At 41.4% G+C, this 20862-nt stretch overlaps 2 protein-coding genes across 3 annotated transcripts in view; both read left to right on the top strand.

The window, feature by feature from the left end:
- The window catches only part of FNBP4 (formin binding protein 4), a 30663-nt gene extending 14799 nt beyond the window's left edge, over positions 1 to 15864 (top strand). For both annotated transcript variants that reach the window (XM_061153662.1, XM_061153652.1), the window contains exons 12-17: positions 230 to 417; positions 5117 to 5430; positions 5554 to 5698; positions 6100 to 6425; positions 10681 to 10838; positions 14804 to 15864. In XM_061153662.1, the coding sequence (XP_061009645.1) occupies positions 230 to 417; positions 5117 to 5430; positions 5554 to 5698; positions 6100 to 6425; positions 10681 to 10838; positions 14804 to 14894 (1222 nt within the window). In that variant the 3' untranslated portion in view covers positions 14895 to 15864. The remainder of the gene's footprint in view (positions 1 to 229; positions 418 to 5116; positions 5431 to 5553; positions 5699 to 6099; positions 6426 to 10680; positions 10839 to 14803) is intronic.
- A 1559-nt stretch (positions 15865 to 17423) lies between these two features.
- Positions 17424 to 20862, top strand: part of AGBL2 (AGBL carboxypeptidase 2) — a 29279-nt gene continuing 25840 nt past the window's right edge. Inside the window, exons 1-4 of the mRNA XM_061153637.1 lie at positions 17424 to 17778; positions 17939 to 18074; positions 18349 to 18412; positions 19490 to 19624. Coding sequence (XP_061009620.1) covers positions 18039 to 18074; positions 18349 to 18412; positions 19490 to 19624 — 235 coding nt within the window. The 5' untranslated portion in view covers positions 17424 to 17778; positions 17939 to 18038. The remainder of the gene's footprint in view (positions 17779 to 17938; positions 18075 to 18348; positions 18413 to 19489; positions 19625 to 20862) is intronic.

The raw sequence follows: 20862 nt of genomic DNA, 5'->3' as shown, positions 1-20862 counted from the left end.
AGGGTTCAGGGCTGTATTCACAGAGCTGCTGGCAGTGCAAATAGCTTTGAGTTATCCTTGGTTCTCCATCCTCAGTTGTCAAAGCTCTTTGTTGCCTTTGTGAATAGCAGTCCATTAAGAAGCGGTTCGTCCCTGTGAGAGCAGACTGCTGTCCTGGGACAGGACCAAATGGAAGTGTCTTTGTAGGAAAATGGGTCTTAAAACATGTGTTTTCTTTCTTGTAATTTAGGGATCATAGACGATATTTCTATGTAAACGAACAGTCGGGCGAGTCTCAGTGGGAGTTCCCAGATGGTGAGGAGGAAGAGGAAGAAAGCCAAGCCCAAGAAAGTAGAGACGAGACTCTTCCTAAGCAGAGCTTGAAAGACAAAACTGGCACTGATTCAAATTCTGCAGAATCTTCTGAGAATTCCACAGGTGGGACAATGTACCTGGTATTAACTGGAGAGAGATGATTGTAGAGGGGAAAAAAAAGACTTGTATTAACATATAAAAGAAGAAAATATAGTTGTGAATTTCTAACTAAAAAAATTAGCACAGGGTTTATACTGAGAAACTAAAGGTAGTGTTAGTCGGAAATAAGCATATTATTGATACCATACTCTGCTAAAAAATTATAGAGCCAGTGTATTGTGACTTTAAAATTCTATCCTATAACTATTCTGTCATGCCACAGACAGCTGTGGATTTCCAATAACAGGAATTCTAATTAATGGTAAGGAATTGGATGTTTAAATTGTCAGTGTTTATGTGGAGTAATAAGAGATATGGTCTGCCTTTTTATAAAATATTTAGTCTGTTGATTTTGCAACCTCATGTTTCTACTCCACTAGTCTCCTAGGAAGTATGTTTGTTACAAACCAAAGTGATGTGAATAAACACTGTGAAACTAGGACCATGCTTATTTCAGAGAAGCAAAATAATTGATCGTTGTAAGTCATCTATTCTAGTATAAAATACTCAAGGTGGCTCAGTCCAGTTAAAGTACTCTTAAGGAACTTCAGTTTGGTTATACAAATTTTAAAAAGGAAGACTTGAATAGTTTCTCGGTTACTCTGAGAATCTGAGGAGCCATCACTTGATTTACACATTATGGGAGAAGACACTTTTTTTTTTTTCCTTTAAGTCCATCTTTCTTGGAATGACAAAAATAAGTAGAAAATGAAGTATAGTCAAGACTGTGGTGAACAAACAACCGTTTGATTTGAAAAACTTAGATATTTGTTTAAATGCTATCATATTAAGGTAAGAGTGTATGGAATGGTTTCTAAAGTCATAAACTTTGGGGAACTATATTTGCTATTTTGTAATAAACTATGATGGAAAAGAATATGAAAAATATGTATATAACTGATTAAGTCTTAAACCTTTGAGGATAAAAAGAAATTTTTTGTAAGATGGGGAGTAAAGAGCTGTATTCTCATGTCCTCTGCCTATCAAAAATGATGTTTTTATAGTCTGCTGGCTCCCCAGTCCCAGTAGAAGAGTTCTGATTGTATGCCAGATGAAACTGGGCATGTACCAGTGGTTTTGTTAACTTAAGTAACCTAAGAATCCAGAGAATCCCTATCAAGTCACTCAAGGTAAAAAGACATGAATGACAGCAGTGATAATTTTAGAACATTGGGAAAAAAGCAGTATTCTACTTCATATTTCAGGGGGAAAAATATCTTGTTACAAGGTGTACCTTTTCATGAAGAGATTTTCTTTAGATTACTTCTTCATTCTTTTGGTAGCAATGATAGATATATCTAGTAACTTGGTTTTCTTTTTTTACTTTTTAGTAGTTAGTGAACTGAAGAGATTTGATGGTGTTTCTGGTTTGGTGATTCTTTTCTTGACCACTGTTTAATGTCCTTTTGTATGTATTCCAAAGCTGAATATTCTAGAATTGCCAGTGCTAAGTGTTGTGTGAACACATTAGAGTTAAATACTTTTTTTCTCCCTTTGTTGATGACACACACAGTTGGCTACTATCTGGTCAAGGAAAATGCCACTGGTAAAACAGCTTATATTATTCTGTTGAATGTATTCTCAGTCTCTTGATTAGGAACTACTAAAACCATATGAAAAACGTGATCTAAATAAAATCCAAGTCTTGTACTGAGGTCTTTGGAATTGGAGAGCAATGCCAATCATTATTTTAAGCCTATAAACAAAGTTGATAATGTATGCTTTCTGTCAACCCAACAGTGGTTAAAATCATCTTTTAATGTAGAAAAACTCCACTGAGGAGTAAGGAAGTTTCACAGTTCTGCTCATTTTTAATCCTTCATTGTTCCATGTTTGAACTTGACATTATATATCTAAGATAAGCCAATTTCAGGGTATCCAACATATTTGAGTGTTAGGCTTTTGTCAGGTTAAAGCAGGCTTCTGCTGCTTAACCAAAAAGTCTCCATGGACCTATTATTTGTATAATAGCTTCTTGATTTAAACTGATAAACTGCCCTCTTGCCTCAAAATACTAAGCAGTAATACTTTTGAGGGAAATATAGGAAAACAATAAAGGAAGCCTGCCTTTGTAAGAAAGCAAGATTGCCTTTCTGTTTATATAGAAATTAAGACGCATAGAAAAACATATGTTCTTGGGGAATTAAAAATTTGTATTCCCACGGGATTCTGTCTTTTAGCTTAATACTTTAAAAGTTTAGTGAAGTGAAGTGTTAGTTGCTCAGTCTTGTCCGACTCTTTGCGACCCCATGGATTGTATCCCGCCAGGCTTCTCTGTCCATGGAATTCTCCAGGCAAGAATACTGGAGTGGGTTGCTATTCACTTCTCCAGGGTACTTCCTGACCCAGGGATCGAACCTGGGTCTCCTGCATTGCAGGCGGATTCTGAGCCATCAGGGAAGCCTGAAAGCTACGTATATACCATTTTAATCTCTCCTTGGACTTCAGACTTAATGTTCTCGTAAATGGCAAGTACACCTACTGGGTTAAATTTAAAAATGAAGAGAGGCATTATGTAATATGACATCCATGGATATTCAAACTAGCATTTCTTGGAAGTTTTTATATTTAAGCTAAAGAAGATAATTATCAATGTTAAAACACAGTTTTTATGTTTTGAGTAAACTTAGTTTAGGATTCAAGCATTAACTGTAAAAGTGCTGCTTGTGTGATCTAAATTTATCCAGTCTAGTGTGTTTCATATTTACGCAGAGTTCAGTTACGGCTGATTAAAACTTTGTTGAAGGTTGTAAGCCACGTTGTTAATCTTAAACGTACTGTGTTTCCTTGATTTCCTCTACATAGCACTTTCACCATCATAAAAGTATCAATGCTGCATTATGCTTCTAGATGAGAAACCTACTAATATATAAATCTGACACATTTATTTACCTACCACATATTGTGGTTGGTTTAGTAAAAGGAAGTTTAATAAGCTATAATCCCGTGCTTATTACCTTAGTTCTTATGTAATCTTGATGTACTCTAATGTAGTAGACTGCTTGCCCGTACTCAGACTGTCTAAAAGTTAGTGTAAACATTTGTGTTAGATACGCCGCAATGTAAACGTTAACGAGACCTTTGAAGTCTTGTAGCTAGAAAACTGCAGTCTTGTTTTCTGGTGAATTTTTTCAGTTCCCTTTTCCTTGGTAGTAAGCAGTTTCTTAATAATTAGAATAGTCATGTGAATCATGTTCTTGAAGTCTTTTACATAATGTATCTGTTCCATAAAAACTGAAGCTGGTCTGAAAGCCTGGTGGTTCACAGTGGCTTTCGTTTTACATTGTTGAGTGCCAGTGTGGTGTATTTTGTGCAGAGTAAGGTAAAAAGCCTTATCTTTATTCTGGAGCCTTTTATGATAGAGTCCTTATTTAATCTGCTGCTTTGACCGTGACCTTTGACAGGTGACGGCTTCTGGGCCTCTGCTCCACGAGAGCAGTAGGGAGTTCCTTGGTCGCCCAGTGTTCAGGGTACTGGGCTCTTAATGGCTGCGGCCTGGGTTCAGTTCCTGGTGGAGAAACTGAGATCCTGCACGTAAGCCATACAGCGTTAGCAAAAAAAGTAACACTAGACTAGGGGGCAGACCTGGCCACAGAGCGGTGTGTCCTTGGGCAAGTCATTTCCCTCCTGGGTTTCATTACCTTTAAAGAGAGAGGGTTAAACTAGATGATTTCTCATGTCTCTTCTACTCCTAAATTCTATGATTTTTAGGGAGAAAATCCCCTTCAGCATTCCTGGGATATATATCTAATAGTCCCAAATAATGTGAAACTTCCCTATTGACGATAAAGAGGGATGGGGAAGGCTACAAGTAAGTATATCTTCCTATTTTCTCTAATCTTTAAAGCTTTTCCCGGCAGAGAAGGGACAGTAATTAGCTATGACTTTTGCAGCTTTTGAGGAAAGCTAACCTTGCAGCTCCTTAGCTCTCATTTCTCCAGCAGCAATTTCAAATTCTCCACATCTTCAGACAACTCTTTTCTGGGTTATATTTATTATTAATCATCATTTACCTTGAAGATTCATTCTCTCTAATTTCCCCTTTATCATCACTGAAATAAAAAATTACCCTCCTGGATTTGTTGCTGTGATTTAGCAAATGAGTAGTTCACACAAAGATGTGAAGGAATGATAGGGTTGACAATATCACCTTGCAAATGGATTTTTTTAAGCTTAGTATAAACCCAGATTAATTGAAATGGGTAGAATTTGTGTGAGTGTTTTGAATGGGTGCTTCTCTAGGTAATCCTTAATCACTTACCTAGCTCACTAAAAATAAAACATGTGGAATTAATATTACAAATGCACATCATTCACTCACTTTTGAGATAAAGAAGACCCAGAATACTGCCTTCTCTAGTTGTGTATCTTTGAAATAAAAAACTTCCGGTTCAGATGATTTGAGTTTCTCTTTGAGTTAATGTGATGTGCCTCATTTACTCAGCCATAAATCTGGACCCAGAAAACAAAACTAGTGTAACACAGCTTGGGCAAGTGCTAACTGTAAAATCTATGAATTTATCTTTCCTTGGAAGTCATTTTTGAAGTGAGTTTAATATTTCAGTGGCTTCAGTATAGAACAGATGTCTGGGGGACATGTGTCAGCATCAGTTCATGGGAGATTTAGTCTTGCTGTTTCCCTGATTCCTGTTTGTTTTCATAGGTTCTCTTTGTAAAGAGTCCTTTTCCGGCCAAGTATCTTCTTCATCACTCATGCCACTCACTCCATTCTGGACTGTCCTTCAGTCAAATGTGCCTGTGCTGCAGCCTCCGTTACCTCTGGAGATGCCGCCCCCTCCGCCGCCACCCCCAGAGTCCCCTCCTCCCCCCCCTCCTCCCCCTCCTCCGCCCGTGGAAGATGGTGAGATCCAGGAGGTGGAGATGGAAGATGAGGGGAGTGAGGAGCCGCCTGCTCCAGGCACGGAGGAGGACACTCCACTGAAACCCGCGGCACAGGCCACAGTCATCACCAGCCAGGTGAGTACCGCCGCTTGGCATTCGGAAGAGTTTGGGGCACTGGGGCGTGATTGATACGTTTTCTTTCAGAAGAAGTTACTTAACCAGGGCCTGTAGCCACTGACTAGAATCTCTTCGTTTCAGAGTTCAGCCGATTCTACCATCTCTAGTTCTCCTTCCACTAAGGCAATAAAGAGGAAAGCTACAGAGATGAGTACCGTAGTAGCTCAGCGGTCAGCCACCATTGGTAGTTCTCCAGTCCTCTACAGCCAGTCACCTGTAGCTACAGGTCAGCACGTGGTTAAAGTGTGTTTTCATCGGTATATTTTGTTTCCAGAACTAGATGTCATAAATTAAAGACTTCTCGCTGCAAAGACTGTTTATATGCCATTTCTTTCAGTTACTGAAAACCACTGCTAACAGTTTGACATACATCCTTCCAGATTATTTTCTGTGCATTTACATAACAGTGACTTTGATGTTAAGTACCTTAATGCTAAAACATTCAGAAATTCATGTTTTGCCACCAGAAAATGTGACTAGTTTTTGTTTTGGTTTTTCTGAAGGGGGAAGGTACATTGGAATCATTTTGTAGATAATCTAACTCCCACTTTCCTTTTCCTTCTTTGCTTGTTTTTGGCTTTGTCACAATATCCTTTTTATAGTTGCATTTTATTTTTTCTATGTTAGGTCAGCAGGCGGCAGGGGTTGGACACCAAGCGATAGCAGTTAGCCATCCAGCAACAGGAATGGGCCATCAGGCCAGAGGAGTGAGCCTGCAGTCAAATTACCTGGGCCTGGCATCGGCTTCTGCGCTGATGGGCTACGCTGAGTGTTCTGTGCCGCTGGCAGTGACCGCTCCCGCGTTGCAGCCGGTCCAGGCCCGAGCTGCTGTGCCCACCACTGCCATTATCGAACCACCTCCCCCTCCTCCTCCTCCCCCTCCTCCTCCTCCTCCACCACCAGCTCCCAAAATGCCACCACCGGAGAAGACGAAAAAAGGAAAGAAAGATAAGGTAGAGTACATAACTCTTTAAATTTTCATTTAAAAATTTTGTTCTGTTGAGGTGATATTTAAAGTTTAAATTCAGTAGCATTTAGTATGTTCACATTGTGGTGCAACCACCCCCCTCGCTGGTTACGTAACATTTTCATCACTCCAAAAGAGAGCGCCTGTACCCACTAGGCAGCCACACCTCAGTACCCCTTCCCCTGGCCTCGGGGGCCTGCCGGTCAGCTTTCCATCTCCACCAGGTTACCCACGCTGCAGTGGTGCGTGTGTCAGCTTCAGCGTCTGGCTTCCTTCACTTCGCACAGTGTTTTCCAGGTTCATCCATGTGTAGCTTTTATCAGTACTTTGTTCTTTTTATGGCTGAGTAATTCTGCTGTGTGTGTGTACCACAGTTTTGCTTATCCATCCATCCTTTGATGGACATTTGGGTGGTTTTATACCTCTTTGTTGTGTAAATATGTGTTTGAGTACATGTATTTTGAGTGCTTGTTCCGTTTCTTTTGGGTGGGGGTGGGGTGTGTGTGTGTATTTAGTAGAAGTGAAATTGCTGGAGCACATGGTAATTCTGCTGATAACTCTTGGAGGAACCATTCTCCTGCAGTGAGTGAGCCATTTTACATTACCACCAGCAATGTTCAGGGGCACTAATATCTCCAGGGGCTCACCAACACTAGTGACTTGCCATTTTCTGAAAGTTACCATACCAATCCTGTCAGGTATGAAGCAGTATCTCATTGTGGTTTTGATTTCTGTTTCTCTAGTGAGTAAGGATGTTCAGCATCTTTCATTTGCATCCTTCATCAATGCACTCAGCATGAAGGTACAAAAATCTTTTCAGGCCTTTTCTAGGCATATATGTTCCCTGGATATGGACTTGTATGTGGTTGTTTTTCTTTTTTTTTTCCTCCATTCCTCCTGTATATTTAACTTTTAATTTCCCTAAGGATTTCACACTTCTTCTATGAGCTTTTTATGTTCTGTTGGATCCCTCTGCACAGAAGCTTTTGCCCCCAGCTGTCCAGATCACTTCTGTCCCCTGTGGTTTTCACAGGCCGCACCTCCTGCTACTGCCTTTTGTGGGTTCTAACCTGAGATCCAAAATATACCACCATTCCTGGCTGGCCTTGAAGTCGGACAACACTGAAACCAGTCCCTAAGGCAACCACAGTCTCGAACATTTCAGACGTCCCACTTACGTCCTTCCATCTGGAGGGAGGGAACTGAGAATTGGGCCATTTTGCTCCAGCCATACTGGGGAGAGCGTGGAACAAGGGCAAGCAAACATGCCACAAAGCTTCCTGCTGTTCTTAGTGCAGGTTTTTCTCGACTGGCTGTTCTCTTAGTTGCTGCAGATCTTTGACTGGTTTCTAGAGTTCCCACAAAACCATTTTAGTCTGTTTCTTATTTGTTTATATAATGTTTCCATGGGATAAGCAAGAGCTTGGCGCTTCATAGTCTGCTAGCTTTCTGACATCACCCTCAAACGGACCCTCTGAATTCCCTAAATCACCTAAAGAAACTTTCTCATTGGCTTTTTCCTTCGCAGTGCTGCTGCTCCACTGTCTCAGCTGTCGTCTTTTGCTCCAGGGGTCAGTGGGGCAAATTCTTTGCTTTACATGGTCCAAGGGACCTTCTTGAAGAAGTTTGACTTACACAAAAAATAGAGTATTTCTGGATTGACCCACTTGTCCAAGCTGGTACCATGGTTCCAGAAATTATCTGAAAATGAAGTGTTATAAAAAATCAACAGTGACAGGGTAATGTCTTGAATAGATTGTTGTCCAACTAACTATACCACATGCAGTTCTCCCAAGCCAGCATACTGTTAACCACCTACAAGTCTTGTCTTTGTTTACCAATCCCACTACTGTTCATTCTTTACGTAATCAAGGTTAGAATGTTCAGTGCTCAGGAATCATTTCTCTTGTGAAGCCTTCCTTACTGCTCATCCTTCCGTCTTCCAAGAGAGAGAATCATCTCCACCTGCATTCAAGTAATTTTTTAGACAGTCATGCTCTTACGGTCATATAAATAATAGCTTTTAAAAAATATACTTACTTACTTATTTGGCTGCGTTGGTCTCAGTTGCGGCACATGAGATCTCCACTGTGGCGTGTGAGGTCAGTAGTTGTGGCACACAGGCCCAGTTGCTCCACAGCATGTGGGATCAAACCTGTGTCCCCTGCATTGCACAGCAGATCCCCAACCACTGGACCATCAGGGAAGTCCCTAAATAATAGTTTTGAAAATCTGGTATTCTGTGTTAACATGTCATTTTTATGGACTTATTTGAAAGCAGTGATTCAGAATCTCTTTGGTGTTACAGGCCATTTTTTAAAAGGCAAGATATGTACTTACTTGAAATACCTGATTTCAAGAATATCTGAGACCTATATATTTTTTCAGTCTTTTTGCTCAGGTTTTGTGTACAGTTTACTAGAAAAAAAGGACTTCTAGCCATTTAATCTTTTCCTCTGACTACAAGGTTCCCGTATTAAAAATGTGTTCAAACAGCCAGTGCAACTCTGGATCCATGGTTTTGAACATGACAAACAATGAATGCTTGACTTCTAAAACATAACTTACTTTCCCATGACAGATAGGAATCAAATACACTTCAAATTTACAAAATTGTATGGAAGTCAAAATGAAACCACAATGACTCTACCTAGGTCTGTGTTGTTTCTAATGATATTTGCAGAAATATGGTGAGAGGTTGTACTGCAGTGAGCCCTCTATGCATAGTGACCATTATTCTTATTACTTTTTACTCACTTGGTTGCATTCTAACCCAGAATAGGTTGTGTTTGGAGCTTACTGGAAGGGTGTGTATGCAGTGGGTCAGATTGAACCACAGGTGAAATAACAGAATGGAATGTGGGAAGGTGTGTGGAGCAGAAGGCTTAAGCATTTTACATGGGCATTTCCCCAGAAGGTTAAAAACCTGTTATTGACAGTCAGAATAGGGTATTGATCCAGGGAGCCAAGTAATTTTAAAAGACTGAAAAGATTAAGCTTGTTTTCCGAACTCTTTGGGGTGGTTAATCACAGAGTGTGTTTGTTCTAACTGCAGGCTGGGAAAACAGCTTGGGCCACTGTCCGTAGACCTCTAAGAGCGCAGCACTGCCTCATACCGGCCACTCGAGGGCCTGCTGGTCATACTTAGAGTGTGACTCGGCCAAGTCTTCAGAAACACAGGGGTGAAAGTTAGTTCTTATCAGTGTCTAATATAATGTTTCTCTAAATTCAAAGAACTAATCACAGATATTAGGTTTATTTTGAATACATACTATCTGTCAAGTATTCTCTCAAGAGCTTCATATTCAATAACTAACAAAATCTCTGCTTTTGTGGAGCTTTTCTGGTGGGCTTGGAGAGGGTAGGGGGCAACTGGGTTGTAGAAACAGATAAGCAAATATATGTTCAACGTTTAAAAATGTAATGAAGAAAAAAGTATCAGAGGACTGAAAGTGAGTGGGCTTTGGGAGGCGGTAGTGTTTCATATAGTGTGGTCAGAGAAGGCATCTTTGCTAGAGTGCCATTGATCAGAACTCTGAAGGTAGTGATAGAGCAAGCCATATTGTATATATATCAAATATCACAAGGCTTTTTTCTTAACTGTGAGATTCTGTGTTTATGATAGGCAATTTAGAAACTGAAGGTAAGCTAGTAGGACAAAACTGAACTGTACGTAGTATCTTCTCTTAGAACTGATCTGATAATTAATGTTTTAATATTCCTCTTTGCTTTTTTTCATATTTAGTAGTCGCGTTTGACTCTCTTGCTCTTTCCAGAAAGCTGATCATTTGTTTCTCAGCACTATGTTTCACTTGATGCGAACACTGCATCCATTTAAACTCATAAAAGGGTACATTGTAATTCTGAGCAGATAAGAGCAAGAGTTTTGAATTCCATAGAATAAGGCTAAAGAAGATTTTTCTGACCTGATTTCATAACATACCCCATTTACAGAAGGAGGGGACACGTGTATACCTATGGCCAGTTCATGTTGACGTATGGCAAAAACCATCACAATGTTGTAATTATCCTCTGACTAAAATAGTTTCTTTGTTTTCTTAAGGAAAAAAATATCCCATTTACAGTTATTTTTGGCAAAAATTTAGAATGGTACTTGTGTTTGGTTAACTTTGAAGTTCACATACTCCTTAGAACTAAGGAAGAGATCTTGATCTCATGTGAGGGACTTGTTCTCTTGTTTTATGTATTATATTCCTTCTGACCTTTAACCTTTGTTACAGGCAAAGAAAAGTAAAACCAAAATGCCATCTCTGGTAAAGAAGTGGCAGAGTATCCAGCGTGAGTTAGATGAGGAGGAAAACTCTAGTTCCAGCGAAGAGGACCGAGAATCCACCGCACAGAAGCGCATTGAAGAGTGGAAACAGCAGCAGCTAGTCAGGTAAAGGGAACAAGGTCTCAGATGGGGCAGGTGGTGGTGCTTGTAGCTGTGATTTCAGAACCACTGTGTTCTCGAAGTGTTGTTTCTGTTTTATTTCTTCACGGTATGCTGGGTCTCCCTGCTGCAGGAGCTTTTCTCTAGTTGCGGAGTGCGGGGGCTGTTGTCTAGTTGTCGTGTACGGGCTTCTCGCGGTGGGTTCTCTTGTTGCAGAGCACTGGCTCCAGGGCACGCAGGTCTCAGGAGCTGCCGCTCCCGGGTTCTAGAGCACAGCTCAATAGTTGCGGTGCACACAGGCCTAGTTGCTCTGCAGCATGTGGGATTTTCCCAGATCAGGAATTGGAACTCGTATCTTCGGCACTGGCAGGCAGATTATTTATCACTGAGCAACCACAGAAGCCCCCATGTTCTTAAAGTCATAGCCCTGATTTCTTTACAGACTTACCCCAAGCAGTTTTTAATTCATAGAAATGTTTTTTTTCCTATAAAAATTAGAGTCTAGCTTTATTCAAAGACATCAGAGTTGTAATACTTGGCACTAACTGTTCATCTTAGGCAAAGAACTGTCTTAACCCTGAGCACACAGGGGAAAATAGTCAACCCCATTTACCATGTTGCTCCAAGAGACCAATTTTTAATTTAATAAGAATTTAAATATAGCTGACCTAAATTTTTATTCTTTGTTTTCATGAGTTTTGAAGGTGCACACACTGAAATGAGCAACATTCTTTTTAGTGTGACCAGTTGCTCCCTTGAGGTGCATCACCTGGAGCATACTGATAGTGACGCCAGATTTCAGGCTCATCTCTGGCAGGTCCCAGCGTGTCGTTACTTGTGCTGCTTGCACTTGCACCATCCATAAATGCAGCACTTACAGAAATGTCTGAGGGAGTTCCCTGGCAGCCCAGCGCTCAGGATTGTGCACTTTCACTGCTGAGGGCCCAAGTTCAGTCCCTGGTCAGGGAACGATCTCGCATGGCGTGGCAAAAAAAGAAAAATTGAGAGACGATAGCCATCTTTGCTTCATAATTCAAAACATTTTCATTTTTAGATCCATAAACACCAATTGGAATAGTCTTCCAGTGAAATTTTTGTTCCTAAAATATGTTTCTAGCCACTGCACACCTGTTTTTAGCATTTGTCCCGTTTATGAACTTGATCAAATAAGTTTTAGCATCAGTTCAGTTCAGTCTCTCAGTCGTGTCTGACTCTTTGCGACCCCATGAATCGCAGCACGCCGGGCCTCCCTGTCCATCACCAACTCCTGGAGCTTACTCAAGTCCATCGAGTGGGTGATGCCATCCAGCCATCTCATCCTCTGTCGTCCCCTTCTTCTCCTGCCCCCAATCTTTCCCAGCATCAGGGTCTTTTCTAGTGAGTCAACTCTTCCCATGAGGTGGCCAAAGTACTGGGGTTTCAGCTTCAGCATCAGTCCTTCCAGTGAACACCAGGACTGATCTCCTTTAGGATGGACTGGTTGGATCTCCTTGCAGTCCAAGGGACTCTCAAGAGTCTTCTCCAACACCACAGTTCAGAAGCATCAATTTTTCGGCGCTCAGCTTTCTTCACAGTCCACCTCTCACATCCATACATGACCACTGGAAAAACAATAGCCTTGACTAGACGGACCTTTGTTGGCCAAGCAATGTCTCTGCTTTTTAATATGCTACCTAGGTTGGTAATAACTTTCCTTCCAAGGAGTAAGCGTCTTTTAATTTTCATCGCTGCAGTCACCATCTGCAGTGATTTTGGAGCCCAAAAAAATAAAGTCTGACACTGTTTCCCCATCTGTTTCCCGTGAAATGATGGGACCGGATGCCATGATCTTAGTTTTCTGAATGTTGAGCTTTAAGCCAACTTTTTCACTCTCCTCTTTCACTTTCATTAAGAGGCTTTTTAGTTCCTCTTCACTTTCTGCCATAAGGGTGGTGTCATCTGCATATCTGAGGTTATTGATGTTTCTCCCGGCAATCTTGATTCCAGCTTGTGCTTCTTCCAGCCCGGCATTTCTCATGATGTACTCTGCATATAAGTTAAACAGGCAGGGTGACAATATATAGCCTTGACATACTCCTTTTCCTATTTGGAACCAGTCTGTTGGTTCATGTCCAGTTCTGTTGCTTCCTAACCTGCATACAGGTTTCTCAAGAGGCAGGTCAGGTGGTCTGGTATGCCCGTCCTTTCAGAATTTTCCACAGTTTATTGTGATCCACACAATCGAAGGCTTTGGTGTAGTCAATAAAACATAGATGTTTTTCTGGAACTCTGTTGCTTTTTCGATGATGGAGCGGATGTTGGCAATTTGATCTCTGGTTCCTCTGCCTTTTCTAAAACCAACTTGAACATCTGGAAGTTCACGGTTCACGTAATGCTGAAACCTGGCTTGGAGAATTTTGAGCATTACTTTGCTACTGTGTGAGATGAGTGCAATTGTGCGGTAGTTTGAGCATTCTTTGGGATTGCCTTTCTTTGGGATTGGAATGAAAATTGACCTTTTCCAGTCTTGTGGCCACTGCTGAGTTTTCCAAATTTGCTGGCATATTGAGTGCAACACTTTCACAGCATCATCTTTCAGGATTTGAAATAGCTCAACTGGTTTTAGCATACAGCAGCATAAAACTTGAAAACTTATGCAAATACTGTATTTCCTTTTTGACCTTTATATTTTTCACTCATTAATCTTGAATTTAAGAAAATTCATCTAGATTATGGTCTCCTTAACACTCGTGGCCTGAGATTTTACTTATCCAATCAGTATTGGGTTTTTTTTTAATCCAGTCAGTTTTATCATCACAATTTAAATGTAGAGTGCTGCTATCTCTTTGTATTCATCTGAATTATATAATATTGGGGGCTGTCCAGGAGGAGACTATGAAGATGTTGTCTCCAGACTTTACTTCCTTGAAAGGTGATGCACATGATTTGGAGCAACACAGGAAGAAAACTGCAGGATGGTATTAATGATAATTTAGTTTTACTTTTGATCATCTGTGTAGATGACTCCATTATTCTTGAGTTTTCTTACTATTTTAGTCCTTTTTAGTATTGTTGGGAATTGATTAATGATTAATTCCTACAGTGATGAAATAGCAAACTATTTCAAATGATGGGAAGTCACAAAGATTTTGTAATTTATCTTACTTTAGATTTATAAAAGGGTCTCATGCACTCATTTTGGTTATTGCAAGATAGAATCTGAGTTTCGTTTTGTTTTTGCTGCTCCGCACAGCTGGCGGGCTCTTGGTTTCCTGACTGGGCCCTCCACAGAAAGCGCAGAGAGTCCTGACTACTGTACAGCCAGGGAATTCCCAAGAATCTTGAGTTTGGTTTTTTTTGTTTAAATCATAGCGTACTATGTGATTTACCTGTGAACAGATCGCATATTGTTGTTGTTTAATCCCTAAGTCGTGTCCAACTCTTTTACTACCCCATAGACTGTAGCCCGCCAGGTGAATCTTGAGTTTTAATCAGTTTTTTAAATAATTGAATTTGAATAAGCCGTGAGAGATCAATGGTAGTTAAAACTAATGAAAAGAGGATCTCAGAAACATTAGGTCTGCCCATCCCTGGTGGTATGTTGAGGGTTAAATATATCTTCTTAGAGGTTAAGTAAATAAATCTAGGATAAAGACTCCTAACTCCTTGGAGCCAAGAAATACTTCTACAAGCATGTGTTGTTTTCCTTCAGTGTAGCTTTAATGGTTACTGGGGAGACATAAAAATAAATATGCACTTACATATAAATAGAACTGTAGAGCAGAGTATTTTGTATGTGTTTGGTTGACCTATCAATTAAGAAATTTGATGAAAACTATTCTGGTACTCAGCTGAGAAATTTGAAACTTTTTCATGAAGATAGATACGATAGATCCAATTTTCAGGTTTAGTTAGTTTTTATTTGCTAGGAAATGAACAGTTCCATCCTTTTTTTTTTTTCCAGTGACGTAATCTGTATGTTGTTTTCACAGTGGCATGGCAGAGAGAAATGCTAATTTTGAAGCTCTTCCTGAAGATTGGCGAGCAAGACTGAAGAGACGAAAAATGGCTCCAAACACATAGTTTTTTACTTTTTTGTTACTGTGTACTGGTTTTTTTTTTTTTTTTTTTTAATGTTCAGTTCAGAGTCTTAACCAGTTTTACTGTTGTCAATAAACTATAAATGTTATGAGGGAGAGCATATGAATTTCCTGGGCAAGAGCATACAAAATTCCCACATTTGTGAAGTGTAGTTTTTCTGTTTTGCCAAAAGGTAAGGTGGTTGAACCATTTGACCTGGCTGCCTGTATTCTCACACTGGCAAACTCAGCATGTTAGGTACGTCATCCTCATCAGTCTGGATGTGTGGCTCAGTGACACTTGTGTAGAGGACTCCCTGATGAAAAGGGAAGGATTTTCCTGCCTAATAGAGCCTCTTGTAGTCCCTAGTGTGGCGCTCTCTCTCATTACCTTCTTCAGAACAAGTGCAATTACGAAGGCAGCTGTATGCTCCACCTTGCTTAACTGGGGTTATAGGAATTTCCTTCTGACCTCTTCCTCCTAGTCTGCCACCCCCGAAGTGCTGAGGTATACAAACTCGTTCATGTCGTGCTAACAGACAGCCACACTCTATAAATTTATAGAGTATTTCTCACAAATTCTAGAACTGATAAAGATAGCTCAGTCATTGCACATACTAGGTGACATATATAAATTTCAGTATATGGCAGCAGCAGCAAGTGTTCCTGTCTTTGAGACTTCCCCCTCACACTTGGAAGTAAATGTAACGAGCCACTGTATGTATTGCTGTGTCTCCATTGCTGTACCTTGGTCCAAAGTTCACCTCCCATTTATATGTGAATGTATTCTCCATAAAATTCCAGTATTTAAAAAAGCAGTTTACTGTTCTGTACTTTGTATTGTATCACAATCAGGTAAAAGTCACTTTAAACTGAAGAAAAAGCAAATTGTTTTAAAGCTGTTTGTATTTCTCCAGTTTCTGACCTTGTAAATTTGTATATATGCACTAATAAAGCCTTTTTTATACTTCTGATTGGTTATCCTTTTGCTCCTGTTTTGCCTGTTACTCCATGAAGATGTCACCAAGACTTTAAATCAGTCGTTTTTTCTAACCAAGTACGGTGTAAGGCAGACATTGAAGAAGCTCTCAGAAGAGTGTCAGGATCTTGAGCCCATTGCAGGGTGGGAGGATGGAGTTAGAAAAACAGGACTCTAGTACCAGAAAATACGGCGTGACTTAAGTTTTGGAGCTTGTGGTCTATGATATTAGCTGGTATTTAGCCTACCTAAATCCTGGAAATGACAAAACGTGGTTAATATTCTGGAAAAAAAGATGCTTTATACTCTCACTAGCTACAAGAGTTACATATACTCATAGTCCTGTATACTCATAGTCCTGTAAAGTTAACCAAAGACAACAGTAGTTAAAATTTTATTCCAGTATATTTATATGCAGCTAACTGCCTAATCAGTGTCATGTATACTTGTGTGTTGGTTTTTATTTATACAAAAATCGGGGTGACCATTTTGTATATAAATTGTTTTTCTTGTCATTTGCATAGAGCACATTTCTGGAAAAAAAGGGCTATTGACTAGTTATTAAAGCTTTTGCTTTTTTTTTTTTTAAAGCTTTTGCTTTTAACTGCCTAACAGTTACCCAGATTTCTAGGAATTGTTGACAGGGACTAAGTGTCTTTGTCCCTATCCTGCCAGACCAGAAGCATTTTTTTGAATCTGACAATTTGATAAGCCAAGGTGTGGGTTTTACTTTGTTTTCTTGTATTTTTCAACGCAGAAGGTAATTTTTCAATTCTAGCTATGGGATGGAGGAAATATAAGGTGAAAGAGGAGAAACAGCTCCCTTTGAGCAATACCCAACAGTTTTCTTAGAGCTGAGAAACAGCTTTTTTTTTTTTTTTTTTCCTTTTTGGCTGCCCCATGGAGCATGCCTTAGCTACCAACCAGGGATCCCACCTGTGCCCTGCAATGTAAGCGCGGTCTCTTATTCAATAAATCACTGGACCGCCAAGGAAAGGAACAGTGGAAGTATTAGTCGCTCAGTCGTGTCTGACTCTTGAGCCCCCATGGACTACAGCATGCCAGGCTCCTCTCCATGGAATTCTATAGGCAAGAATGCTGGAGTGGGTTGCCATTTCCTTCCCAGGATCGCCAAGGAAGCCCCCATCAACGCAATTTCTAATCCCCAGAATCCGGGCTGCAATACTGCAGTGAAGAGAGTAAGAATTCGGGCTGCAATACTGTAATGAAAGAGTAACAAAGTAACAATCCGGGCTGCAATGCTGTAACAACAAAGCTTTGGTACTGCAGTCTTCCACTTTCCCCTGGTTCGCCACGCCCTCCCTCGGAGGCGGGGCCTCGCTCCCGGAAGCGCCAAGCCGCCCCGCCCTCCCGCTTCCGGCTCGCGGTTGCTAGGCTACCGGCGCCCCAGCCGAAAGCTGTGGCTTGGCGAGAGCTCCGCGAGCGAGTCCTCTGCCGGGTGCGCGGCGGGGCCTCTGCCTGCGGGTGGTGACCGCCCCCCCCCCCCCCCGCCGCCTCACTCAGGCTCCTCTTTCGCGGCCGGCTCCGCGCCCAACCCCTGCTGCCCCGGACAGTCCGGGGCGCCGAGGCGGTGGCACCCTTCCCTCTGGCCTCCCAGGAAATCTCTACGCCCCATCCCTCGACTCTCCGGGAAACTGCCCTCCACCACCTTCTCCGTGACTCGGAAACCCCGAAACCCTGAATTCCGTTTTCGGAGTCCCTGACCTTTCTTTTCCCACCCGCCCCGAGACGACTGCGCCGGACTCCCCTCCCCTTTTCTTTCACTGTCCAGCGGCGTCCTGGGGGTGGGCATCCCCCTCAACCCGGAGGAGAAGCATGGAGCCGGCAGGGGTCCTGGCGCCTCGGGAGGAGGAGGTCGGAAGACTGGCCGCCCTCCCAGATTCCTCAGGTGCCCACCCGGGCCTCATGGCGGGCCCTGGTTTACCTGATGAGAGGTTGGGTTGGCAGGGAAGAGGGAGCGGTGCCGCGCGGGCGCTGCGGAGCAGAGGGAGGGGACGGGAGTGACTGTCGATAGGTGACTCCAGTTGTCCTGCTCTGGTTTATTTTAGCTCCTCCTATGTAATCAACTGCCCTTTTGGAAATTGGGCAGGGGCTGTTGCTGGATGCGGGTGTCACTGACTGGTCTTCAGCATACCATGCAGAAGTAACATGTTCCCAGCATTGGAAACAGAGCTAAAGCAGGAGGTCGGTACCCACCCCTCTCCAGAAACCCAGTGCTAGCTCAGAAGGCATATTCTGGTGGCACCTTTCTCTGGCTAGAGATCTTGATCCCAAAGGTAGAATAATTTGCACAAATGTCTTTCACATGGTTTGTTTTTAGAAGTTCTCAGGTGTGGCGTCCTCTGAGACCATGCTTGTGTACCTTTGTTAAGAGTCAGTGTTACTCTTATAGCAGGCTGTTATAATAATGATTATTATGAAAACATTTTCCTGATTGAGATGGTCTGTCCTTTCACAGACTCTTCCTGATCCCTATGAAGACTTTATGCGCTATCATCTCCAGTACTATGGCTACTATAAAGGTAATACCTCGTTCTGATCCAGCATCACCTTTCCTGGGTCATTGAAGTAAATTGTTGGGTCAACTTAGAGTTGTGCTTGGATAAACTAATGTCGAATTTTTTGAGCAGCGTTAATGAAAAGTACTTCCTTTCCCCACTGATATGCTCTGTCACTTCTGTTGAGTGTCCATTTATACAGAGGTCTGTCTGTCTGTCTGTCCTTGAACCAGTACCACCCTTTCTTAATGACATGACATGGCATGGCATTGAAATAGTCTTGATATCTGGAAAGAAATGTCCTCCCATATTGTTGTTTTCAGAAGTGTCTTGGCTAACCTTACCTTTTTATTTAATTTTAGAATTGGCATGTGATGCTTTTAAATAAATGGGATTGCATTTAATCTATAGATCAAACTTGACAAGAAATGAGAATTTTCCAATAGCACATTCTCCAATCTGTTAATAGTATTTTCTAATTCTCTTAATTCGCTTAGGTCCGTCTTAATGTCTTCCAATAAAATTTATAAATTGTTTTCATGGAACTGCTTATGTGTATGCTTTTATAAGTGGTATCTTAAAATTTTGATGGTCTAACTTTGTTCTTGGTATTTAGAAATAAAATTTAGGTTTTTGTACTGATTTTATTTCTGTCTTGTTAAACTTTCTTATTACCTGTTTCATTTGGTAAGTGATCACTGACTTGTTGAAAGTCGAATTCCCGGGTTGCCAGATTCAGCAGAGCCCTCAGGACAAAGCACCTCTCATTCTGTGTGCTTCATTCCCACTCCGAGGACTTGCCCCCACTCGGCCGTAGAAGTACTGATTTCTTTCTGCCTCCCCTGGCCCTTCCTTTCTGCTTTACCATATGCCTCTCCAGTCTTCTCCTCAACGTGAAATGGAGAAAATTATATGTTTAACTCACATAAGTTGGAACGTGAAAGCTCTGTGGAAAATGGGTTATATTGGTTGTAAAGGCCTGTGGTGTGGCAGGTGGTGACTAGAAGGAAGTTTCCTAGTAGTAATTGTTTGGTTGTTGACCTCGATGTTGGATGTGACGAACTAGCCTTCAGCATCTTTCACTAAACTGCCTGTTCTTAGCTCAGAGAGGCAGTTTACCAAACTCTGCTACGCACCAGCATGTTTGGAAGAATAATCCTCGATACCTGTTGAGTGGGTCTTTTGGAAAAAGAGAGGATTTGACACCGGACCGCTTGCAGAAGGAGAAGCGTCTATGTGAGTAGCACTCAGTGTCGTGTGGCCCTAGAACCCCTGGTGCCTTGAGCAGCTGCTCCCGGGGTGGAGGAGAGCGTGGCCTAGCATGGGAGAAGCCAGGGGAGCATCCTTGGACACTGTTTCTGACATCACTCAGAAATGTTCTATCTTAAAAAAAAAAAAGAAAATTTTTAAATGAAAAGAAAAACAACAAAACAAAAAAAAATATTCTGTAGATGTGCTTTGGATTGTAGGTTTAAACTACTGTGCGTTCTGCATGGTCTTCCTCCAAATTGTTGGAAAATTTGTTAAAACTCTTTGGTCAAGAGTAACACGTTGATTTTTTTCATGCAGTTTTGATGGATATATTTGTTAAGGCTCTTTGCATAGGACTGGTGGAAACCAATCCAAGCTAACTTAAGCAAAAACAATTTTTTACAGGGATTCCACGGTTTTTTTCTAGAATCCAAGGGTAGGAACGCAGGTGAATTTCTCCCTCAATGCATATCCAACCAAACATCAATTCACTTCCCTTTACTGCACGTCCTTCCTTCCATGCCCCTTTCCGCACCCCAGCCACCATCATCTCACTATTGAAACAGCCTCATCATTGGTCTCTGGTTCCATGATGCCCTCTTCCAATCCACTTGCCACACAGTGGTGTTTTTTTGGGTTTTTTTTCCTGTTTATGTGCAAATCTGATTGTATCCCTTTTCTAGTTAAAAATCTTTGAATAATACAAGACCCAAAAGCCATAAAATAGAACACTGATAATTTTTACAGCAAAACCTTATGTTTAGAAAAAAGTTCCATTAGTAAAGGAAAATAACTGAAAAAAATTTTTGTGAGAAATATGTCAAAAGATTAATTTCCTTAACAAAATAACTTATAAGTCAATAAGCAAAAGATGGCCAAATAGAAAAACGGACAAAGAGCACGAGCAAGGAGTTCATAGAAAAGCAAACAGTCAATGCAACATGCAACGTGGGCTCCCCTGGTGGCCAGTGGTCAAGAATCCGCCTGCAGTGCAGGAGACGCAGGAGATGCCGGTTCGATCCAGGGGGATCAGATCCCCTAGAGGAGGAAATGGCAACCCACTGCAGTATTCTTGCCTGGGACATCCCATGGACACAGGAGTCTGGTGGGCTACAGTCCTAGGGTTGCAGAGTTGGACACGACTGAGCACACAGGCATGTCCAAGGATTAATTTCCTTAACAAAATAACTCTTACAAATCAATATATAAAAGATGACCAAATA

The sequence above is a fragment of the Dama dama genome, chromosome 1, assembly GCF_033118175.1.
Source record: "Dama dama isolate Ldn47 chromosome 1, ASM3311817v1, whole genome shotgun sequence".
Lineage (NCBI taxonomy): Eukaryota > Metazoa > Chordata > Mammalia > Artiodactyla > Cervidae > Dama > Dama dama.
The sequence above is the reverse complement of the archived record's forward strand: the minus strand, read 5'-3'. Positions and strand labels throughout refer to the sequence as shown.